This window comes from Leptodactylus fuscus, chromosome 3 (genome assembly GCF_031893055.1).
Source record: "Leptodactylus fuscus isolate aLepFus1 chromosome 3, aLepFus1.hap2, whole genome shotgun sequence".
NCBI classification, from domain to species: Eukaryota; Metazoa; Chordata; class Amphibia; order Anura; family Leptodactylidae; genus Leptodactylus; species Leptodactylus fuscus.
Window position 1 is genome coordinate 96,057,966 of NC_134267.1, and position 19,579 is coordinate 96,077,544.

At 40.4% G+C, this 19,579-nt stretch overlaps 1 protein-coding gene across 8 annotated transcripts in view; it reads left to right on the forward strand.

Annotated features, from left to right (window-relative positions):
* LAMA2 (laminin subunit alpha 2) overlaps window positions 1-5,604 on the forward strand; it is a 593,715-nt gene extending 588,111 nt beyond the window's left edge. For all 8 annotated transcript variants that reach the window (XM_075268017.1, XM_075268020.1, XM_075268018.1 and 5 more), the window contains 2 exons: window positions 3,654-3,876; window positions 5,276-5,604. In XM_075268017.1, coding sequence (XP_075124118.1) covers window positions 3,654-3,876; window positions 5,276-5,427 — 375 coding nt within the window. In that variant the 3' untranslated portion in view covers window positions 5,428-5,604. The remainder of the gene's footprint in view (window positions 1-3,653; window positions 3,877-5,275) is intronic.
* Window positions 5,605-19,579: the final 13,975 nt, after the last annotated feature.

A 19,579-nucleotide genomic window follows, 5' to 3' on the forward strand; every position in this document is an offset into this window, starting at 1 on the left:
ACCTCAGTACCACTAAGAGATGTTGGCACATCGTCACTAACAAGCAATTTGGTTACAACATTTTGCCCTCTAAGTTTCACATTGAGTGGCACTGTTTCCTTTAAAATGATTCTTTTTCCCCCTAATCCAACACAAGATTGAGATTTATCGGTCCTCAGCTCATAAGGTATGTGGTATCCTTTAACAACAGAAATGGCAGCCCCTGTATCCACTAAGAAGGGGATTTCTTCCCCCAATACCTCCCCTTTTATGTATTATTGCCACACCTTCTTCTGATGTTTTTGCAGGGAGGACTGGTACAGGGTTGCCAACTCCTCATTGAGGGGTGTTGGCACATTGGTCAGTGCCCTGAGCTGGGGGGTTTCTAGCTTTTAGAGACCTACAGTCCTTCCTAAAATGGCCTGGCTTCCCACAGTGATAACACTTGTAATTGTGTTTTTGTTTGCCTCCTTGTCTGTTGCGAGTTCTCTGGACAGAGTTTTTATTATTGAAGGCAAGCAATACCTTTTTCTCCTTCTCAGACCTGTGATCTAACTCAAGGCCCTTGGCAGCTTGTAATAAGGCAGGGGCTTCACTATGCCGCCATTTTGATTTACAGGCTCTTTCCTGACCACATCTAGCACATGTCCATCCATCAGGATTACCTGGAGCAGATGGTGCAGAGTTTTGCTCATAGGGACATGGGTTTTTCTCAGGGGGGCATAATACATGACTCCCTCATGTTCCTTATTTCTATACCCCTCCCTTTCTATTTCCCTGCTTACCTGCGTCCAATTATCCAATATCTCACCTAGCTTGTGATCCTGAACCCAGCCTCTGTATTGAGAGGCAAATCTTTCCCAATGGCTGCTGTTTAACACTCCATTTGCACTACATTTTGCTTTCTTCAACAGTTTATTGCATCCTCTTCCAACTGCTCTCTTCCCTGCTCTTTCTCTAACTATCTCTTGGGCCGATTTTCATACTGGCTGACTTTGCACTCCTCCCATTCTGTTCTGCGTGCTTTCCTACTACACACTGTCTCTTCCTGCCCCAAATTCCTATTCAATGGAGACTTTCAAGATCAGTTTAGAGGATTTTTCTGCCTTTTCTTGCTCTTTTTTTCCAAGATACTACTGTATCTAAATCAAAAGTGACTAATCAAGGTCAGATGGAGGGTTTTAGGGATCACTATGTCCCTTTGTCACGTGACTACTTACTTTCCACAGAACACAAATGAATACAATGAATGCACAACCACAACAGATCAGCTAACAATTTCAGCCCAAGTTCCTAGCTAGCAACACCCATACAACATACTGCTCTTAGGTTCTTTGCAAAAAGCTTGAGATATCTATATAAGGAACATATGTGTTTACCTCACACTCGGACAGGAGTACAAGAAGTCCTTAGAAACACAGATCAGATTGGTAAGAAAAAAAGTTCTTACCTGCAGCGCTGACTTTTGTTGGATCTGTGGTCCCAGGAACTTCTGTAATCACTGGTCGTCCGAGGGATCAGCAAACCATCTCCTTATTTCTCAAGCCGCACGTTGGAAGCGCCAATTTGTTGGGGACATTAAATTGTCCTCGTAAGAGTATGTTGCAGAGCTCCAAATTAATAATTAATTAACAGGCCTAGATGGACTGCAGCCATCTTGACCTGGAGAACCACACACACACGCAGCTGATAGTGTATCAAGTGAGTTCTGATTTATTGTTACAGAAGAGGCAATATTTATACAGACAAACGCAGGTTGGACTTATAACATTTCAGGATTGGATGTGGAGTGCTGACTAATTACACTTCAACAGGAAACTACCCCCCTACAGTCACTGTATCTCAAGGCTCAGAAGATAATTACACATCAAAGACCTTTGTGTCACTTCTTGGATCTAACTTCCAGTGTTTCTATAGAACATCCTGTGTTACACACTCTTGACACAAAGGTGCAACTCTGAAGTCAATCAGCTAGATAAGGATTCATTAGCATTCCATTTCCTGGTAGCCCATAGCATCTCCATGTTAATTAGTCTAACCAATTCCTTTTGAGACAAGACTACATATCTTTGCTAGAGAAAGATGGATGACAAATACGAGATAGAAGATATGATTCTAACAATGCGACATCCTATAGTGTGGAAGGGCTATTGTTAGACATTATATTGTTTAGGGGTCACTGTGGGACATTATAGTGTAATGAGGGCCTACTGTGAGACATTATACTATGTGGAAGGGCTACTGAGGGACATTATGCTATGTGGAGGCCACTATGGGACAATTTACTGTATGGAGGCCACTATTGGACATTATACTGTATGGAGACCACTCTGCGACATTATAGTGTGTGGGGGGAACCATTAAGGGACACTATACTGTATGGAGGACCCTAATGGAGTAGCCGAGCTGAGCGCACGGCCAGCACTGCTACATCTCGGCATAGAAATGCATTGACCAGCGTTGATTGGCCGAATGCCATACAGAGTACAGCATTCGGCCAATCAATGCTGGTTCTGCCAGAGGAAGCGGAGTCTAAGATTGATCCACAGCAGTCTCAATTCTGGTCCGATCTTAGACTCCACCTCCTCACAGACGAGCCTCCAGCAGAACCAGCGTTGATTGGCCGAATGCTGTACTCTGTATGGCATTCGGCCAATCAACGCTGGTCAATGCATTCCTATGGGAAAAAGTCAGCTCCCGCATATCACAAACTGACAGGGATTCTGACGTAATACAGTGACTTTGGCATGTTAGATGCCCCCAGGTATGCTTCCCCTGCTGTCCCATTTGCATTCCAGGGTGTTGGCATCATTTTCTGGGGTGTCATAATGGACTTGGTGACGAAGAGTGGGATCCCCTGAAACGAGCATTTTTCCCCATACACTATAATGGGGTTCGATATTCATTCGAATAGTCGAATATTGAGGGGCTATTCGAAACGAATATCGAATATTTTACTGTTCGCTCATCTCTACTTGAAACCAATTCATCACAATATCCAAACATTTTAACAAAAGGTATTACATAGTACAGTTACTTATTCTTAGGAGATGGAACATACTTAATAATGCAGTGGGCTGTAGCCATTTTTTGAAGGGGTAGAGGTTGATAAGGGGTAATAGCAACTTACTAGGAATTAATGGCTACCTGTGTAGCATAGGAAGGTGATGCATGCAGAAAGTCATTTGTATGGGGACATGGCATTAAAAGAGTACGCGGACAGCACTGAACATACTGATGACATATAGAGACCCATGGGCTACATCTACACAGGTTATGAGTACAATGACGTGTATTAGATCCAAAGGGGACCACTGAGTGCCTCAGATTCCTCTTCAATATACGTTTCTCTGGCTGCCTGCAACAGACCTTCAGCTTTCTGGCTGATTAGCAGAATGTGGTTATTCGGTGCTTACATTACATAGGCGCTTATTCATTTCATTGGCCACCAAACATGTAGCCGAGCTTCCCTGGTGTGTTTCAGATGACCGGCAGGCCAGTTTTAATTGTAATGTAATTGTTTAATGAGTCTTTTTCATTATTTTGCTTATTTGTCTTTTTCATTTGCAAATAGAATAAGCAGCATATAAAGCTAAATTCAATCCTGCTCTGTTATTATATATTTGGATGAAAACACCTTTCCATTTCCCTTTAATATTTTGTCTTTCCCTTAGCTTTTCTTCCATGCTGATAATGGAGCTGGCCGTTTCACAGCAGTTTATGAGCCTGAGTTGCCAAGTAGCTTGTGTGATGGACAATGGCACAAAGTAATGGCAAATAAGATAAAACATCGTTTAGAGATGATTGTTGATGACAACAAAGTAGAAGCTGCAAGTCCAAATGCTGCATCCACATCTGCGGATACCAATGATCCAGTCTTTGTAGGAGGATATCCCAGTAAGTACAGTACAACTGGCAGATGACAAGTGATACATTTTCCAATATTAAATAAGATGGTTCACATTCACACTTTAACCAAGATTCCTTAAAGTAAACTCCTTTGTCTTAAAACTAGAATAACATTTCTTGGTTATACTACTTTTTGTAACATTTTCATTGGGCAATAGGTTGAGATCTACTGGTAGTTTCTGAATAGATCACTGATGCCTGATTTCACAGTCTAGGGCCTTCAGACCTGCGAGCACTGCTATTACTTCTCAAGTAGGATGAGTGATGGGGAGGATCGCTGCACAGGGTGGTGGTAGGGATCTGTGTGGCAAGGGCAGTTTATGGGTCTGTCTTGTTACTCTTAGTTCGATGAGACAATAATGTGCTTGTTTTGTTTGTGTGGCTGGTAGTAAGCCGCACGTATAGTTAGGTTAACATTACTGTTTAGTTAGTCGCTCAGTCGAGCAGGATTTTATTTAATTTTTGTCTGAAGTTAAAGCTTTATTTTATTTTTCTCATTTTGTGCCTGAAGTCAAAGTTTATTTATTTTTTTGTTTGTTTGTTTTTTCTAAATAAACCTGTTTTGCTGCATATTTCTTGTCCCTGTCTTTGACTGTTTGGGTCCGCAGCTGTGCTGTTACCAAGCCACCTCCCCCACACAGCCTAAAGTTATGTCCAGTGATATATGCAAAAACTTGTATGTCTATTGGATTGACACATAACCTCTTAAAACAACTCTAAAACCAGAAGCATGTAGAGGTCCTGTATGGTAGGGCTGACATCTCTGTGTGTTATATTATAACTTCTTACAACTCAAAGCTTGTACAGAGGTACTGTATAAAAAAAATTGCATGATGCCTAATGATACTAGGACCTTAGGGACCACCAGTAATAACATCACTTTCAAGGATGAATAATATGTGTATTGAGCAACCCTTATTATTATACTAATGCCTTGTGGGAAGGTTTAGTTAGAAGAATAGGCAACAGGAAAAAAGACAGATGTTAGGGGTGGAGAGAGCTATGAGGTGTGAACATTTACAATGTCGGATGATCAGATTTTAATGAAGGACATGCAATAATACGGCTTATTGTACATTTAAGAGCCTCTCATCTCCAGTTGGTGCACGTTTAATAATGGTTTTAAATATAATGGATAAGCATGTAAGTGTGTATAAAATATTAATGCCTTTTAATGGTTTGCATGAATTTGATACATTGCTATCAGACAGGGCTTATGAATTTTAGATCTTTTTCTTGTCCTCCTGATAACAGCTACATTTCTTTAAAATGTTAAAGCCACATAAAGTATAATGTGTTCATTGGATTTTTATTCCTGAAACATAAAAAGAATTAACAGTAAAAGGAATAAAGCTTTATTAATCAGCCCTCTCATTTCTGTCTACAGAGGACGTCAAGCAGTTTGGCCTGACCACTGAAGTCAGCTTTAAAGGATGCATTAGAGACCTCAAACTTGCCAAAGGCACTGCGAGACCACAGGAGATCAACTTCAGCAAGTCACTGGAAATTAAAGGCGTGCAGCCATTATCATGCCCATGAGCTCAGTGCTGTCATGAAGACCAATAACTGCAATAGTTCCATGTTATGATGCGTGTTGGTACACATTGTAACATTATTCGAACTTCAAACGGTGCCATATTGTATATTTTCAATGTAGTTCAGGAGCTGATTATTTCCCCATATGTTAAATAAAGAGCATTTCTATAAACTATATAAGTGTGACAATTATTTTATCTTTGGCTATGTAGCTAGGGACGTAGCGCACAAGAGAGACAGCACAGTCTTACTGTTTGAAGAAACTCTATTTTAGGGTGAAATAGATGAGAAGTGGCCAAACTGTTCGATTCATTCTTAGTATCTGCTATCAAGGGTTCCATCGAATGCTAGTTTTCCTTGAAGGTCAATGAAAAGATTCAGCTGCAAGTGTCATTCCCTAAACAGTAGGTAGCAAAAGTCTTGTATTTTTAAGATGGTTAGTATGGTGATAAGCAAAGCAATGGCCAATCAAAATATTTCAATCAGAATATATAGTATAGAATGCCTTCTGAGCCAAGTTTCTTTGCGGTGACAATGGAAGTAAGGCGGCGTTCACACTACCGCCACTGTCCGCTCAGGGATTTTCGTCCTAAACCCCTACAGGGGACAGCTGGCCAGTGATCAGCTTTAAAACCCATTCATACCCATTTAGCACATTTTACAAGATTTTGTGTCTGTGCAAAAAAACGGATTCCAGACGGAGAGGCTACATACGGACACCGGCAGTTACCTTTAAAAATCCATTCAAATGAATGGGTTTTAAAGCTGACTGCCGGCAAGCCATCCTCTGTCCAGTTTCCTGGGCTTTAAGACAGAAACACCTGGGCAGACAGTAGTGGTAGTGTGAATGTCCCTAAGGGCTCTGAGTATTATCCTTGGATCAGGGAATACTAACTATATATACAAACCAAATGTGTACCCCCAAAAGAAAAGAATGTATAAAACTTAACCTTTAATATATCTGATTAAAATGTTAATATCCACTATTGGCCCCCTGGTATAAATGTTTTCTCCGGGTTATAATACCATAAACCCTATTCAAGGTCACCATTCACTCTGTGATATGTTTGCATGAACATTATATCATATTGAGACTAGAAGGTGGTTAGGGTCATTTGAGTGCATAGTATATATCCACTCCCAATCCAATTGCAACACCTCAAAAAAGACAACTCCTGTTATCTTGAGCCGTCCAAATTAACCCCTAAAAAAACCTCCTAGGTGGGTGTCACACTGATAGCCCAAGTTAATTATGTGCTAATTCCTATGTAATAGTTCAGACCAGTTTTAGCTCACCTGCCGATTACCTTGCTCCACCCCAAACCAGAGTAAATTATAGTGCCTATTTCTAAATCACAGCAGGATACTGATATCTCCTACCTATAAAACTACATATCTGTGCCAGCTAGTCTGATATTTGTCGTCTCAATGCGTTTCCTTATTGTTGATGATTCATCAGGAGGCTATGTTCGCTGCGCCCTACAGAAAAATAAAAAAGTCTGCGGTGATAACCGCTCTTGCCAGGACCCTGATGTTGGTCCTGGTATTCATAGAGGCCAACACTGCTACTGAGCGGCTCTGCTTTCTTATAGAAGCACAACGGAGCTAAACTCCGCCCACCCCACCCTCCGCCCCATACTGCTCATGCAAACATATCACATAGTGAATAGTGACCTTGAATAGGGTTCATGGTATTAGAACCCGGAGAAAACATTTATACCAGGGGGCCAAAAGTGGATATTAACATTTTAATCAGATATATTAAAGGTTAAGTTTTATAAATTTTTTTCTTTTGGGGGTACACATTTGGATTGCCCCTAAGGGCTCCCTTGAAATAGCACATGGATATTACATTGGAAAATACGTCTCTAATTGATTTCATAATGAACATTTCACTAGAAACTCAAGCCTAATAAGAAGGCATTCTGTTTAGAAACCAGTGAGAGAATACCAAACCGAACAAAGTATTTCTCACTGCTTCAGCCAAATAGTCCACAAGGTATGAACAGTATCCAAAATGATACACAAAAAAACCTCACTGGACTCACGGGAATAAGTAACTCGCAAGAGAAAATGATGACTAAAATAACAGCATTGCAAAAATTTAACTATAACTTTTAATCCATATTATAAAAAAGAACTATAAAACATCCAGATATCAAAGATCCATGAAAATGGAAAAATTAGCATTAGTGAGAAAATAGCCTCCTAACCTAACATTGATATTAACTGGTCCCTATGCTGAGGTCTTAGAATTGTGCTACATTCATTGTCACATAATACTGCAATGCTGTAGTGGTGTGCGGATACTGCCAACCAACTCTGAAGCTGTGAAACTTGTTTGGTGTTGGTGTGAGTGAGGACTGGTGTTTGTTCTGCAAATTTGCTTCCTGTCTTTCATCTCACTAGAAAAATCCTCTACTCATTCATTCTCACATTTACATACTGCACCTTATTTCCAATTTACCAACACTAGATCTTATTGAAAGTCATAATTTTACATGACATAATGACATTAAGGCTAAGGCTTTTTTTTTCCTTCCCTTATTAAAACTACAGGGAGAATGCTTGCAATCCCACAGATAAAAGTAACATGCTGTATTTTTTTTTTAAAAGGAATGTTTTATAAAAGCAGCTTTTCTGCAATGTGTGGATGAGATTACCCAAAACATAATTCACTTTGTTGGTACTATAAGGCTCAGGCCCCACATTGTGGAAATGCAAATTTTTTTGCTGCAGATTTTGCTGTGTTTTTGAGCCAAAGCCAGGAGTGGATTGAGCAGAAGCGATAAGTATGAGTTTCCTATATATTTCCCATTCTTTTTGTATCCATATTTGGCTTTGGCTCAAAAAAACAGCAAAATCTGCAACAAAAAAAGCTGTGTTTCTGCAACTTGTGGCCTTAGCCCAAAACACAGTGTTCTTTTTCTGCTGTTTCTGCAGCAGCCAAAAACTATTTGTTTCCACAATGTGGCACCATAGACTATCCTTCTAAATCCGAAAGAAGAGGCATCCCATTACTCATGGGTATGTCTCCACAGGTAGGTTTCTGAGTGCTAGAGAAGTCTTTTCTTTTGATTACTTTTTTTAGGTTTTATGCATGTGGATATGATTGGCCATTAATATTTAATACTAGGGGCTCTCTCATAGGATCCCCAATGATCAGTAGATCCTATGCACTGCAGATCCTTTATTCTTTACATGGGCTCATAAACACGTGAATAGAAATGAGCTGCAGGACCAGACTGTTCAGGGCCTGTGACTGTCACTTACTGGGAGTGCTGTGGCCATCACTGTTAATATGAACACTATGGCCATCCTATTAAAAAGGGCATCCTAATAATAATGTTAATGATTCTGGCATCATTAACACAGAGGACTCTGGTGGCACTATGAAAGAAGACATTAGTATAGTCTGTGGCCTAGTTGGGTGCATATTATTATTATTATTATTATTATTATTATTATTACAGTATATTTTAGGTCTATCCATATCATTCTATTCCATCTCTCCAATGTTGCCATTCTCTGGTTCCATTTTGGTCTATGTACCTCTCTCATGGTTATATAAACCAGTCTGTGTATTAATACTGACTATTATGAATAGCACTTCCCTCTGTTTGATCTGGATTTTATTCAGTCCTGGCTCCAGATAATTATACTTGGAATGAGTTCAAGCAATGGAAATGAAAACCTCTCAGTCATTCAGGAGTAAATAAAATTCTCCCAGAATACTGAAGGGAAAGCAGCTTCACAGTTCATGTCATTTTATAATTGTGAATGTTGTGAAAACTATAAAGGACATTAATCTGGTCAGCTAAAATATACCCAATAAACCACACGAAAATAAAATGATAACTCACAACCTAATAAAATACATTGTATCATCGCTCTTGTACAATGCAGTATAATACAATGAGGTATAATACCCCTAAGGCTGGTCTTACACGACCGTAATGCATTTGCGGTCCGCAAGTTGCTGATCAGCAACACTAGTTGCTGATAATCAACTTACACTCCGCAGATGTCCGTGAGCTGCCGCACTCGCCCATAGAGTTCTATAAGCTAGTCCGTGCAGTGCCGTGAATTGCGGCCATTGCGGACATGTTCCAAAAAGTGCAGACCTCGGTTGCGGCCCGGCACACCACGGATAAAATATCCGGTGGTGTACGAGGTCGCATTGACTATAATGTGTCTGCAAATGGTCCGCAATTGAAAACCCTCAATTGCGGACCATTTGCAGACTTAAACTACGGTCGTGTAAGACCAGCCTTACATTTACTTGATATTTTTATATAAATTGTATTGCTTTTTCAAGGAAAGAGCAACTTGACATTTACTGTATTCTGATTACCAAAATTTCTAGGGAATACATAAGTCATTATTGAGTAACCATCTAGTTGTATTGTAGAAATATAATGCAGTGAAACAGGAACCTAAAGTTTTTGCTGCTTGTTCCCGTACGCTACACATGGAGAAGGCTGGTGTATTCAGGCTACTAAGAAGGTTTGTCCTCAAGTCAACACAGTATGGGACAATCTATAACTATCAGTTCAATTACAGCAGATCTACATGGCGGCCCTACCTGACATCTTGTGAAAGTCTTGTCTACAGAAGACTTGGTCCTTGGAAGGATGTTTTAAAGTTAGTAATTCAATGATAATGCAGTTTAGCTCTTGAGGAGAACATGTCATTGAGGAAAGCTCTTATCATTTCTATAGGGCTGAACTTTTTTTCACAATCCACCTTCTATGGTACACTACTTGTATTAATACATCTCTCCATGCAATAGACAAGACGTCATTGATTCCTCAATGTTCTGATAATTACTAGAAATGAGCAAACAGTGAAATATTCGATATTCGTTTTGAATATCAATATTCGAGTATTCGAACGAATATCGAACCCCATTATAGTCTATGGGGAAAAAAGCTTTGTTTCAGGGGAAACCACTCTACGACTCAGAAGATTCACCAAGTCCACTATGACACCTCAGAAAATGAGGACACCACCTCTGGAATGCAACTGGGACAGCAAGGGAAACATGCCTGGGGTATCTAACAAGCCCAAGTCCCTGTATTACACCACTAATAATGCGGGAGCTGACTTTTTCCCATACGAAAGCATTGAACAGCATTGATTGGCCGAATACCATACAGAGTACAGCATACACCTGAGATGCAGCAGAGCTGGCTGTGTGCTGAGCTCTGCTACACCAGAGATGCAGCAGAGCTGGCCGTGCGCTCAGCTCTGCTACAACTGAGATGTAGCAGCACAGCACTGCTACATCTCAGTTGTAGCAGAGCTGAGCGCACGGCCAGCTCTGCTGCATCTCTGGTGTAGCAGAGCTCAGCACACAGCCAGCTCTGCTGCATCTCAGGTGTAGCAGCGCTCAGTGCATGGCCAGCACTTCTGCATCTCTGGTGTAGCAGAGCTCAGTGCACGGCCAGCTCTGCTGCATCTCAGGTGTAGCACAGCTGTGTCAAATCTGCTATACCTGAGATCGGACCACACTGGAGACTGCTGTGGACCAATTTTAGACTCTGCCTCCTCTTGCAGAACCAGCGTTGATTGGCCGAATGCTGTACATTGTATGGCATTCAGCCAAACAATGCTGGTCAATGCATTCCTATGAGAAAAAGTCAGCTCCCGCATAATGCAAGCTGACAGGGATCCCGACGAGATGGAGCCCCAAAGAGCTGTGTGAGTAACATTCCCCCCTAAATAAAGGTAATCCCTAGCTAACCCTGCCTGTAGATCTATCCCTGTCTCACAGTCACATAGTTCACAGTCTCATATGAACAGAATCTGAAATCCACCATTCGTATAAAATGGAGGTCACCTGATTTAGCCAGCCAATTACTTTTTACGATTTTTTTTCGATGCCTACGTTGTCGTAGTTCCTGTCCCACCTCCCCTGCATAGTTATTGGTGCAAAAAAGCACCAGGGAAGGTGAGAGGGGAATCGAATTTTTGCTGCGTTTGCTGCGTGGTATTCGATTGGAATCGAAGGTCTCGAGCAGCCTGATATTCGATCGAATACCAATTCGACCGAACGCCGTTCGCTCATCTCTAATAATTACTGCTCCTTTCTAGCAAAAGAAAACCTTCCTTATTCAGCACTTCATTTCTTACCTTATATTTCCTTCAACACAGCAAACCGTTTATGCTCAGAAATCTTCTAAATGCACATAATAAAGTGTCTACTTGTATTATAGTCCAGAGTTGTTTTTATCAGAATTAAGACTAAGGCTCCCTGTAGTGAGCCGAAGCCAAAAAAAGATTGCCGAGAAAATGCATCACAGTTTTTTTCCGCAGTGTTTTTCACAAAAAGTCCGTAGAGTTTTCTTCTGTACATTTTCTGTTACTAGTATAACTATACAGAAAACACAAGCATTTCCATACTATAATTGACATGTTGTGATTTACAATATCGCACCGATTTTGGAATTGCAGCATTTCTGCTGCAGATTTTTTCTGCAAAGTATTGGATGGGATTAGCCAGATTCTCATCCATTTTGCAGGTACTGTAATACACACCATATTTGCAACGTGAGGCCCGGCCTAAGAGCTGAAATATACCAGCACCCCCTGTTTGATCAGGGTGTGCACAGATTTAGCATTCTGGAAAGGATACATGTTATATCAGGCACTAGGCAGACATCTGATCTTATGTAGAGAATAGACGCTGTCCCGCTGTAATGTACGAGCCCTGATAAGGTGTTAGGAATGTTTTTGTTGACTAGTTTTTTTTTTAATAGCAACCAGAAGCTCTGGGCTTCAGTATAATATATACAGTAATGTAAAATTAGAAAAATGCACTTGTATTATATACAAGATTTCAAGTGTGGATTGGTGGGCCCTAAACTGTACCATATATCTTTGAAAATACTACTCAACGTCAGTACTGTTGGGTCTAAAGCAACTATAAACAACTGAGCTTAATAGAAGGGCTTGCTAACACTTGAATAACTGGTTCTGTGCACTGGCTCGATCAAAGCAAAAACTCGACTTTTACACCAAATATATGGTGGCAAACAAAAAAATAGGTAAGTAGTAAAGTAAAGTAAGTGGTAGCCAGTATAAGTGCAGTTTCATACTATACCATGTTTATGTGCGGTCTGTAGCTATAGAAATACATAGGTCTGTATAGGTGCCGCATTCACAAAACACATGTATTAAGACAATTTGTATAATTAGTTTTGTTAGTTTAGAGGAATTAGAGAAAAAGAAATGGGAGCAAAACTTGCGTAAATGCCTTACAGAGATTATCCTCCTTGAACTTAGGATCTGATTGTTGGCACCCCCACAGATCAGCTGTTTCCCAGAGTTCACACCTCCTTGCATTGCTTACATGATAGGTGATGTACTGCTCACTCAATGTACTCTTTGTAGTATAATAGTTACTGCGGCAGTGTCACAAAGACTTGAATGGGATATCACTGCCTTACTCATAACTATCATTATCAAGTATACTACGAGTGAGCAGAGCAGTTCCAAGATAGACCGTGAGTTTTTAAAAGGTGCAGAAGCCCTTTAACCCATTTATTCCGGAGGTTGAATTTTTTGAGTTCTAATAATGGAACTCTAGGCAGAAATGGGTTTAATAAAGAGTCGCAGGTATATCAAAGATGGATTTCATTGCATACTCTTTACACCAGTGAGTTGCCAAGTGTTAGGATCGGGTCTCGCAGGTTTCCAGGAGTCCAGCTTTTGGCCCACTGAGCATGCTCAGACATTTTGGAGCCGCTCAGAGGCTAAGTGCCGTTCTCTCCCCACTGAGCATGCTCAGACATTTTGGGTCTGCTCTGAGGCTAAGTCCCAGTTTGGCCATACTGAGCATGATCGGTGACGTCATGCCACCGCCCCTGTTGGGCGGGGACTAGCCTTTAAATAGTGTGAGCCGACGCCGCCCGGTGCTCACACTTTGCTTAAAATACGTTAAGACAGGAGGTTAGGGCCAGGTTCCAGACAAATCTAGGAGCTGAGTAGGGATCCAGCTAGTTCCCCTTGGCTCTGCCCTTTGGAACCCGTCAAACCTATTCCCAGTCCAACTGCCTTGTTTCTCCTTGCAGGTTAGGAGTTTGTTGTTTGACTGACCAGGAGTGAAGTTAACCCCTGGCAGTCTTGTGTTTTCAGTGCAGTGTAGCATATGCTAAGGCCTGGTTCTCCTGCTGTAATCAGCAGGGGCTGCTGACAACTTCATTTGCTCAACTGCTATACATTGTCACGCTCTCCCAGTGACGTTTAACTGGAGAGAGTCTGTTGCTGCCTGTTCACATTTGTGTTGCACAACATCACTGCCAGTGCAGTTCAACTGGTGGTGCATAATTCAGACACACGGCTGCCCATCTGGGCCTGTGGACCTCGCCTCAGTGCTCTGCGGCTTAGCAGTTCTGGTTGTGCTATTTATTATTTTTACATATACACACAGAACCATAACACCAAGCCACCTACACTCTTGACTCTTTGCCTTCACAAAAGACCTCAGGTTTTTTTTGTTGTTTTACAACGCATTACCTAATGATGATAAGTTTTGTTGCGCCTCGGCAGTAATTAGACATTCATCCTTCAGAAAAGCCGTTTTCCGGAATTAGCCGCCCTTTTCCCATTACCTATATAATTAGAATTTATTTGATTTTATTTCAGTAAAGCTTGAAAACAAATAATTAAGGTGAATGATACTAAACACCAGCACTGCTTAGTTTGTAGAAATACAATTATTTTAGTCTTCCTCCTGATTACGGATGTTGACATTAATTACCAATGAATAAAGCTATTTGATAATTCCCTTTTTATTTCATTACACCGTATGGTCAAATTAGTTCCAGAGAAGAACCCTTCAATTTCACCAATGACTTGGCTATTTATCAAACAGATTAGCTAATTGTTACAGCATATGCAGTATTGGCTGGAGGCATTAAATATTAAACTGTTTAACAAACTAATGTAATATAGTAACATTTTTACCCCTAGTAGGATCCTGTATATTCACAAGTACTTTCAATTTACAAATCCCATTTACTTAAACTTCTCGTCTCATGGCTGTTGTAAAGTTGGCACAGTGTATCGATGTTCTATCCGTGTTTCATATCATGTACACAGCAAAGTCATGCACAGAGCTCACGTGTGTAATGGACCCTTTGGAACTGTTAACATTTTCTGTATGGGTAACCTTGCCATATAAAAATGGATGCATACAGAGGAAAAGTTTGAGTTGTAAAGGTACAGTACACTATATTACTGACAAATAAAACTGTTCTGTACAGGAGGTAAAGGGAATCATTTACTTATTTAAGAAATGAGTGTCAATTTATAAGTGCCATTTTATGTCATTGAAAAGATGGTAAGAAGACACCTTTGGCAGCAAATTATATAAATTGAATGAAAATTGCAATTTGTAAACTTAACGAAAGAGGGCCATACACATTAGGTGGTCTGGCCAACCATCTAATGTCTGTTGTGCAGTTAATATTGGGAATGGGGGACTTGGATTTGTTGTTTGTGAGATAAGTTGCCACCAAAATATCTATAATCAGCTTTCTCCCCTCTCTATAGGGGCAACTATAAGGCATTATAGTCTGTGGAGGGGCCACTATGAGACATTTTACTTTGTGCAGGGGCCACTATAGGGCATTTTAGTGTATGGAGGGGCCAATATAGGACATTGTACTGTGTGGAGGGGCCACTGTAGGACATTATAGTGTGTGGAGGTGCCACTATGGGACATTTTACTGTATGGAAGGGCCAGTATAGGACATATTACTATATAGAGTTGCCACAATAGGGCATGATAGTGTGTGGAGGGACCACTATGGGACATTATGCTGTGTGGAGGGGCGAGTATGGTACATCTTGCTATGTTCAGGGGCCACAATATGGCCCATTACCCTCTAAAAAGGATCTCAGAGGCTACTTTTGGGTAGTGTACCTGCTGCAAAATCAGCACCAAAACTGCAGCGTTTCCACAATATTTTGGCTCAGTCTTACTTGAATATTTTAATGACCTTTGTGATGAGATATCACACTACAGTAAGATATAATTTAATTAAAAGACTGACACATCCATACATATATTCAGCACATGGGTGGACATATCATATGTGTAGCTGTTTATTACGTTTAAGCTCAAGAGACTCAAAAAGTTTGTAAGGAAATCTATAGATGTCATTAAAGGGCATTATAGTGTGAAGGGGCTATTGTGAGACATTACACTGTGTGGAGGGGCCACTAAGTGAAATTATGCTATGTGAAGGGGCCCCTATAGGGAATAATATTGTGTGTATTATGAGACATTATTCTTAAAGAGGAGTAAAAAAAAAAAAAAAAAAAATACTCACCTGTCCTCAGCATTCCAGTCTGAATGCTGACACCGCAGCCCATTTGGTTGCGCACCATGCCTCATTCCCCCTGTACCCTATGTGACTGCTGAGGCCAATTAGACCTCATTAGTCCCTTTACAGTAACTGCTGAGGCTGTTGATTGGCCTCAGCAGTCACATGGGGTGCACAGGTTCCGAGGAGTGCGACCGAACGGGCTGTGGCAGCATACACCAGAACACCAAGGAATTTGTTATTCTTTTTTTATCATTGAGATTTGATTAGCTTGAGGAGTCAGTGGACTGTGAGTGTAATAGTGGCCTATGTTGAAACCACAGTTGAATTGCCACACTGACCTCATTGTCCTTACATAGGGCTGCTGCCCTTACATATAAAGCAGGAAACCCTGAGTAGCAGAAATGTCTGCTTTACATGGAGGGGCACCAGTTTTGTGTAAGTTACAGTTTCAGCCTGACATGGTAACTTACATAAAGCTGCTGCCTCCCCCTCCATGTGCAAAATGACTTTACACAGGACTGCTCTACATGGAGGAGCTACTTGTGCTGATTACTTGCACTCAGCTCATCTATAAAATGGGGCCACTTTTATATTTTTTTTCCAGGTTCACTTTCAGGTCCCAATGTGCCCCTGGTACTACCCCAGCTCTGCACAGTCAACGTGAATGTGCAAGTATATGTGGAGATCGGGTGAGATAGCTGTCAGCCAAAAGATTGTTTGCACCAGTGTTATCTTATGAGTATGACCAGCAAAACATACAATGGATGAGAGAGCCAGTGAAAAACAAAATTGTGATTTTGATAATAATAGTGACAAGGCAAAAAGAAGAGGGTTATCAGTGACTATGTACAGTAAGGGTGACATAATTAAAAGTAGTTTAATTGCAATAAAAACTTCTCAGTAATTTCACAGATATCACAAAAAGTACAGCAATGTTGTTCATAAAGAACCTGAATCTCGCTTCTGAACATACTGATACAGCCATAAGTTCCAAAACTGTTGACTCCATTTTTTAACACAGGAACGTATTAAATAACACAGTAAAGTGTAAAATAAGTAACATAAACCTTCAATTCATGAGATAAAGCTAATTCATCTATACAGGCATTCCACCACTTTTATGTAATATTCTTGATTGGACTTATTTATTGTTTGTCCAACTCTATAAATATTTTATGTTATTAATCTTTTAATTCTATTTCTTAACAATTATTTAACTGTTTTTCATGTTTGGCTTTGCCCCATTACTCATTTTGCCCTCCTTTCAGACCTTTCTTTCTGTGATTTTGCATTCACTTAGTTATTTGTACAAGCTGCACTTTAATATATTTATCTAAATTCACTGTCACATATTTTCATCACTCACATTTTAAGATTTCCCCATTCATTCACTGCACTATTCCTATACCTTTAGGTCATTGTACAATATAGGTTAACTAAATAATGTATAATAAGTAGAGATGAGCGAGTAGTGAAATATTTGAGATTCGTTTCGAGTAGAGCCTCAATATTCAACTACTCGATCGAATATCGAATCCCATTATAGTCTATGGGAAAAAATGCTCATTTCAGGGGAAACCACTATTCTACTAAAGGAGAGTCACAAAGTCCACAAGTAGCAGGAGGAGAGTGTTTAGGAGGAGTGCTGTGCATTTAAAGCACACGGACCCCATTATAGTCTATGGGGTCCGTGTGCTTTAACTGCACAGCGCTTGCAGTTGCGCTGATATTCCATTTGGGGGGGTCCTCCTGCGGACTCCCTCTGGACGGGAGGCAAACGCTAATGTGAACCGGCCCTTACTCATCCTGCAGAACCAGCATTGATTGGCCGAATGCTATACACTGTATAGCATTCAGCAAATCAACACTGGTTCTGCAACAGGCTTGTCCTTGCTAGTCAGGAGAGCTGGCAGCTTGCGTTTATGCGGGAACTGACTTTTTCTCATAGGAATGAATTGACCAGCGTTGATTGGCCAGTGTACAGCATTCGGCCAATCAACGCTGATTCTACCGGAGTCTGTGAAGAGGCGGAGTCTAAGATCGGACCACGATGGAGACTGCTGTGGTCCGATCTTAGATTCCGTCTCTTCACAGACGAGCCTCCGGCAGAACCAAATGCTGTACACTGGCCTATCAACGCTGGTCAATGCATTCCTATGAGAAAAAGTCAGCTCCCGCATAAACGCAAGCTATAGCTCTCCCAACTAGCAAGGACGAGCCTGCTGCAGAACCAGCGTTGATTTGCCGAATGCTATAGCATTCAGCAAATCAACGCTGGTTCTGAATCGAATCTTTACTGCAAAGATTTGAACGAGTACGAGTATTTTGAATACCATAGTATTCGATCGAATACTACTCACTCATCTCTAATAATAAGAAATCATGCTATGTATGAAAAATTCTTAATTATACACATCAATATCTAAGGTGCTGCAACCCAGAAATGTGCATGTACTGTATATACTGCGATATAGAATAATGAAGCAAAAAGAAAAATATAATGTTATCGGGAGAGGAGGACAACTTACAGGAAACTTATAGGAAATCTGATCAAAAGGCTTCATAGGGAAAAATTAGTAGACCTTCCTAACTCTTGTGTAGACAAGAAGAATGAATCAACAGACACATAGCCCAAGTCTTATTGTCTGAGATTCAGTAGCGTAAAACAGTCATCACCTTCACATCATATTCACACGTTGAGTAACAGTCTGGAGAGGATGAATAGACAACGTAAGAACAACCTGGAGATTCCACTCCTCTATTAAATGCACAATACAATGTAGAGTTGGCACTTTAAATCCCAGCAGGCTGCATGCAGACATAAAGAAAAGAGCAGCAGGGGCTGTAGAAGGAAAAGAATGCCAACTACATACAGTATTGTACATACAGGGCTTACCAGGGTTTGACAGTTCTTGCAACACCTAATTGGTTGAAACAGAAAGCCTACAGATCCTCTTGTCAATTCTTTTATCTACTAAATACTTTTCAAAAGCAAGCCATGATAGATCGATTTCTCATAATATACAATTAGACCTTTGTATAATATTCAGGAAATTAATCTGAGTGTTCTTTTCATTGAAAATGATCAAAATCACATATTCTTGTTTTCTCAGTGCTTCAGGGAATAGATATCACAAGCAATTACATATTTTTTAATATCAATATATAGTTTTTATATAATGTCTAAAAATGCCTTTTTGGGACAGGTTGGAGAATGTCCCCCTACCCCCTGTGGGAGATGAAGATATCCATATCAGGATGCTGGCGGCTCCAGTTAATCCTGCAGATATGAACATGCTTCAAGGTAAGCAGCTCAGTGTGATTCTAATCATTAGCGTTATCTAGTTGCCATAAGGATCACATTGTTGTTACTGTTATTATTGTATTAAGCATATACTGTTAGGGCTAGTTCACACAGAGTTACATGAATTCCGCGTGTACACATTCTGGATGCCGGTGCACAGAGGACTGTCAAATAGGACCTAAGAGTAGGGATTATAATTATAACCTTTAATGTGATACTATACAAGTACTGTAGGTAATTTAGAAACTACTTGTCATGTCCTTTTCACAGTATTATGTTTTGCTGCTTTTCACTGATTATTGTTGATTTTATTATTAAATTCTACACAGGGAATTATGGAATTCTACCACACTTACCAGCAATAGGAGGTAATGAAGGAGTTGGGGAGGTGATAAACATTGGTTGTCAAGTCAAAAGAATCAAACCAGGATAATGGGTTATTCCAGCTGATTGTGGCTTTGGTAAGGTTTTTTTTTTTTTTGTAAATCTGGTACTAATTGTTTTTTGTGATGCT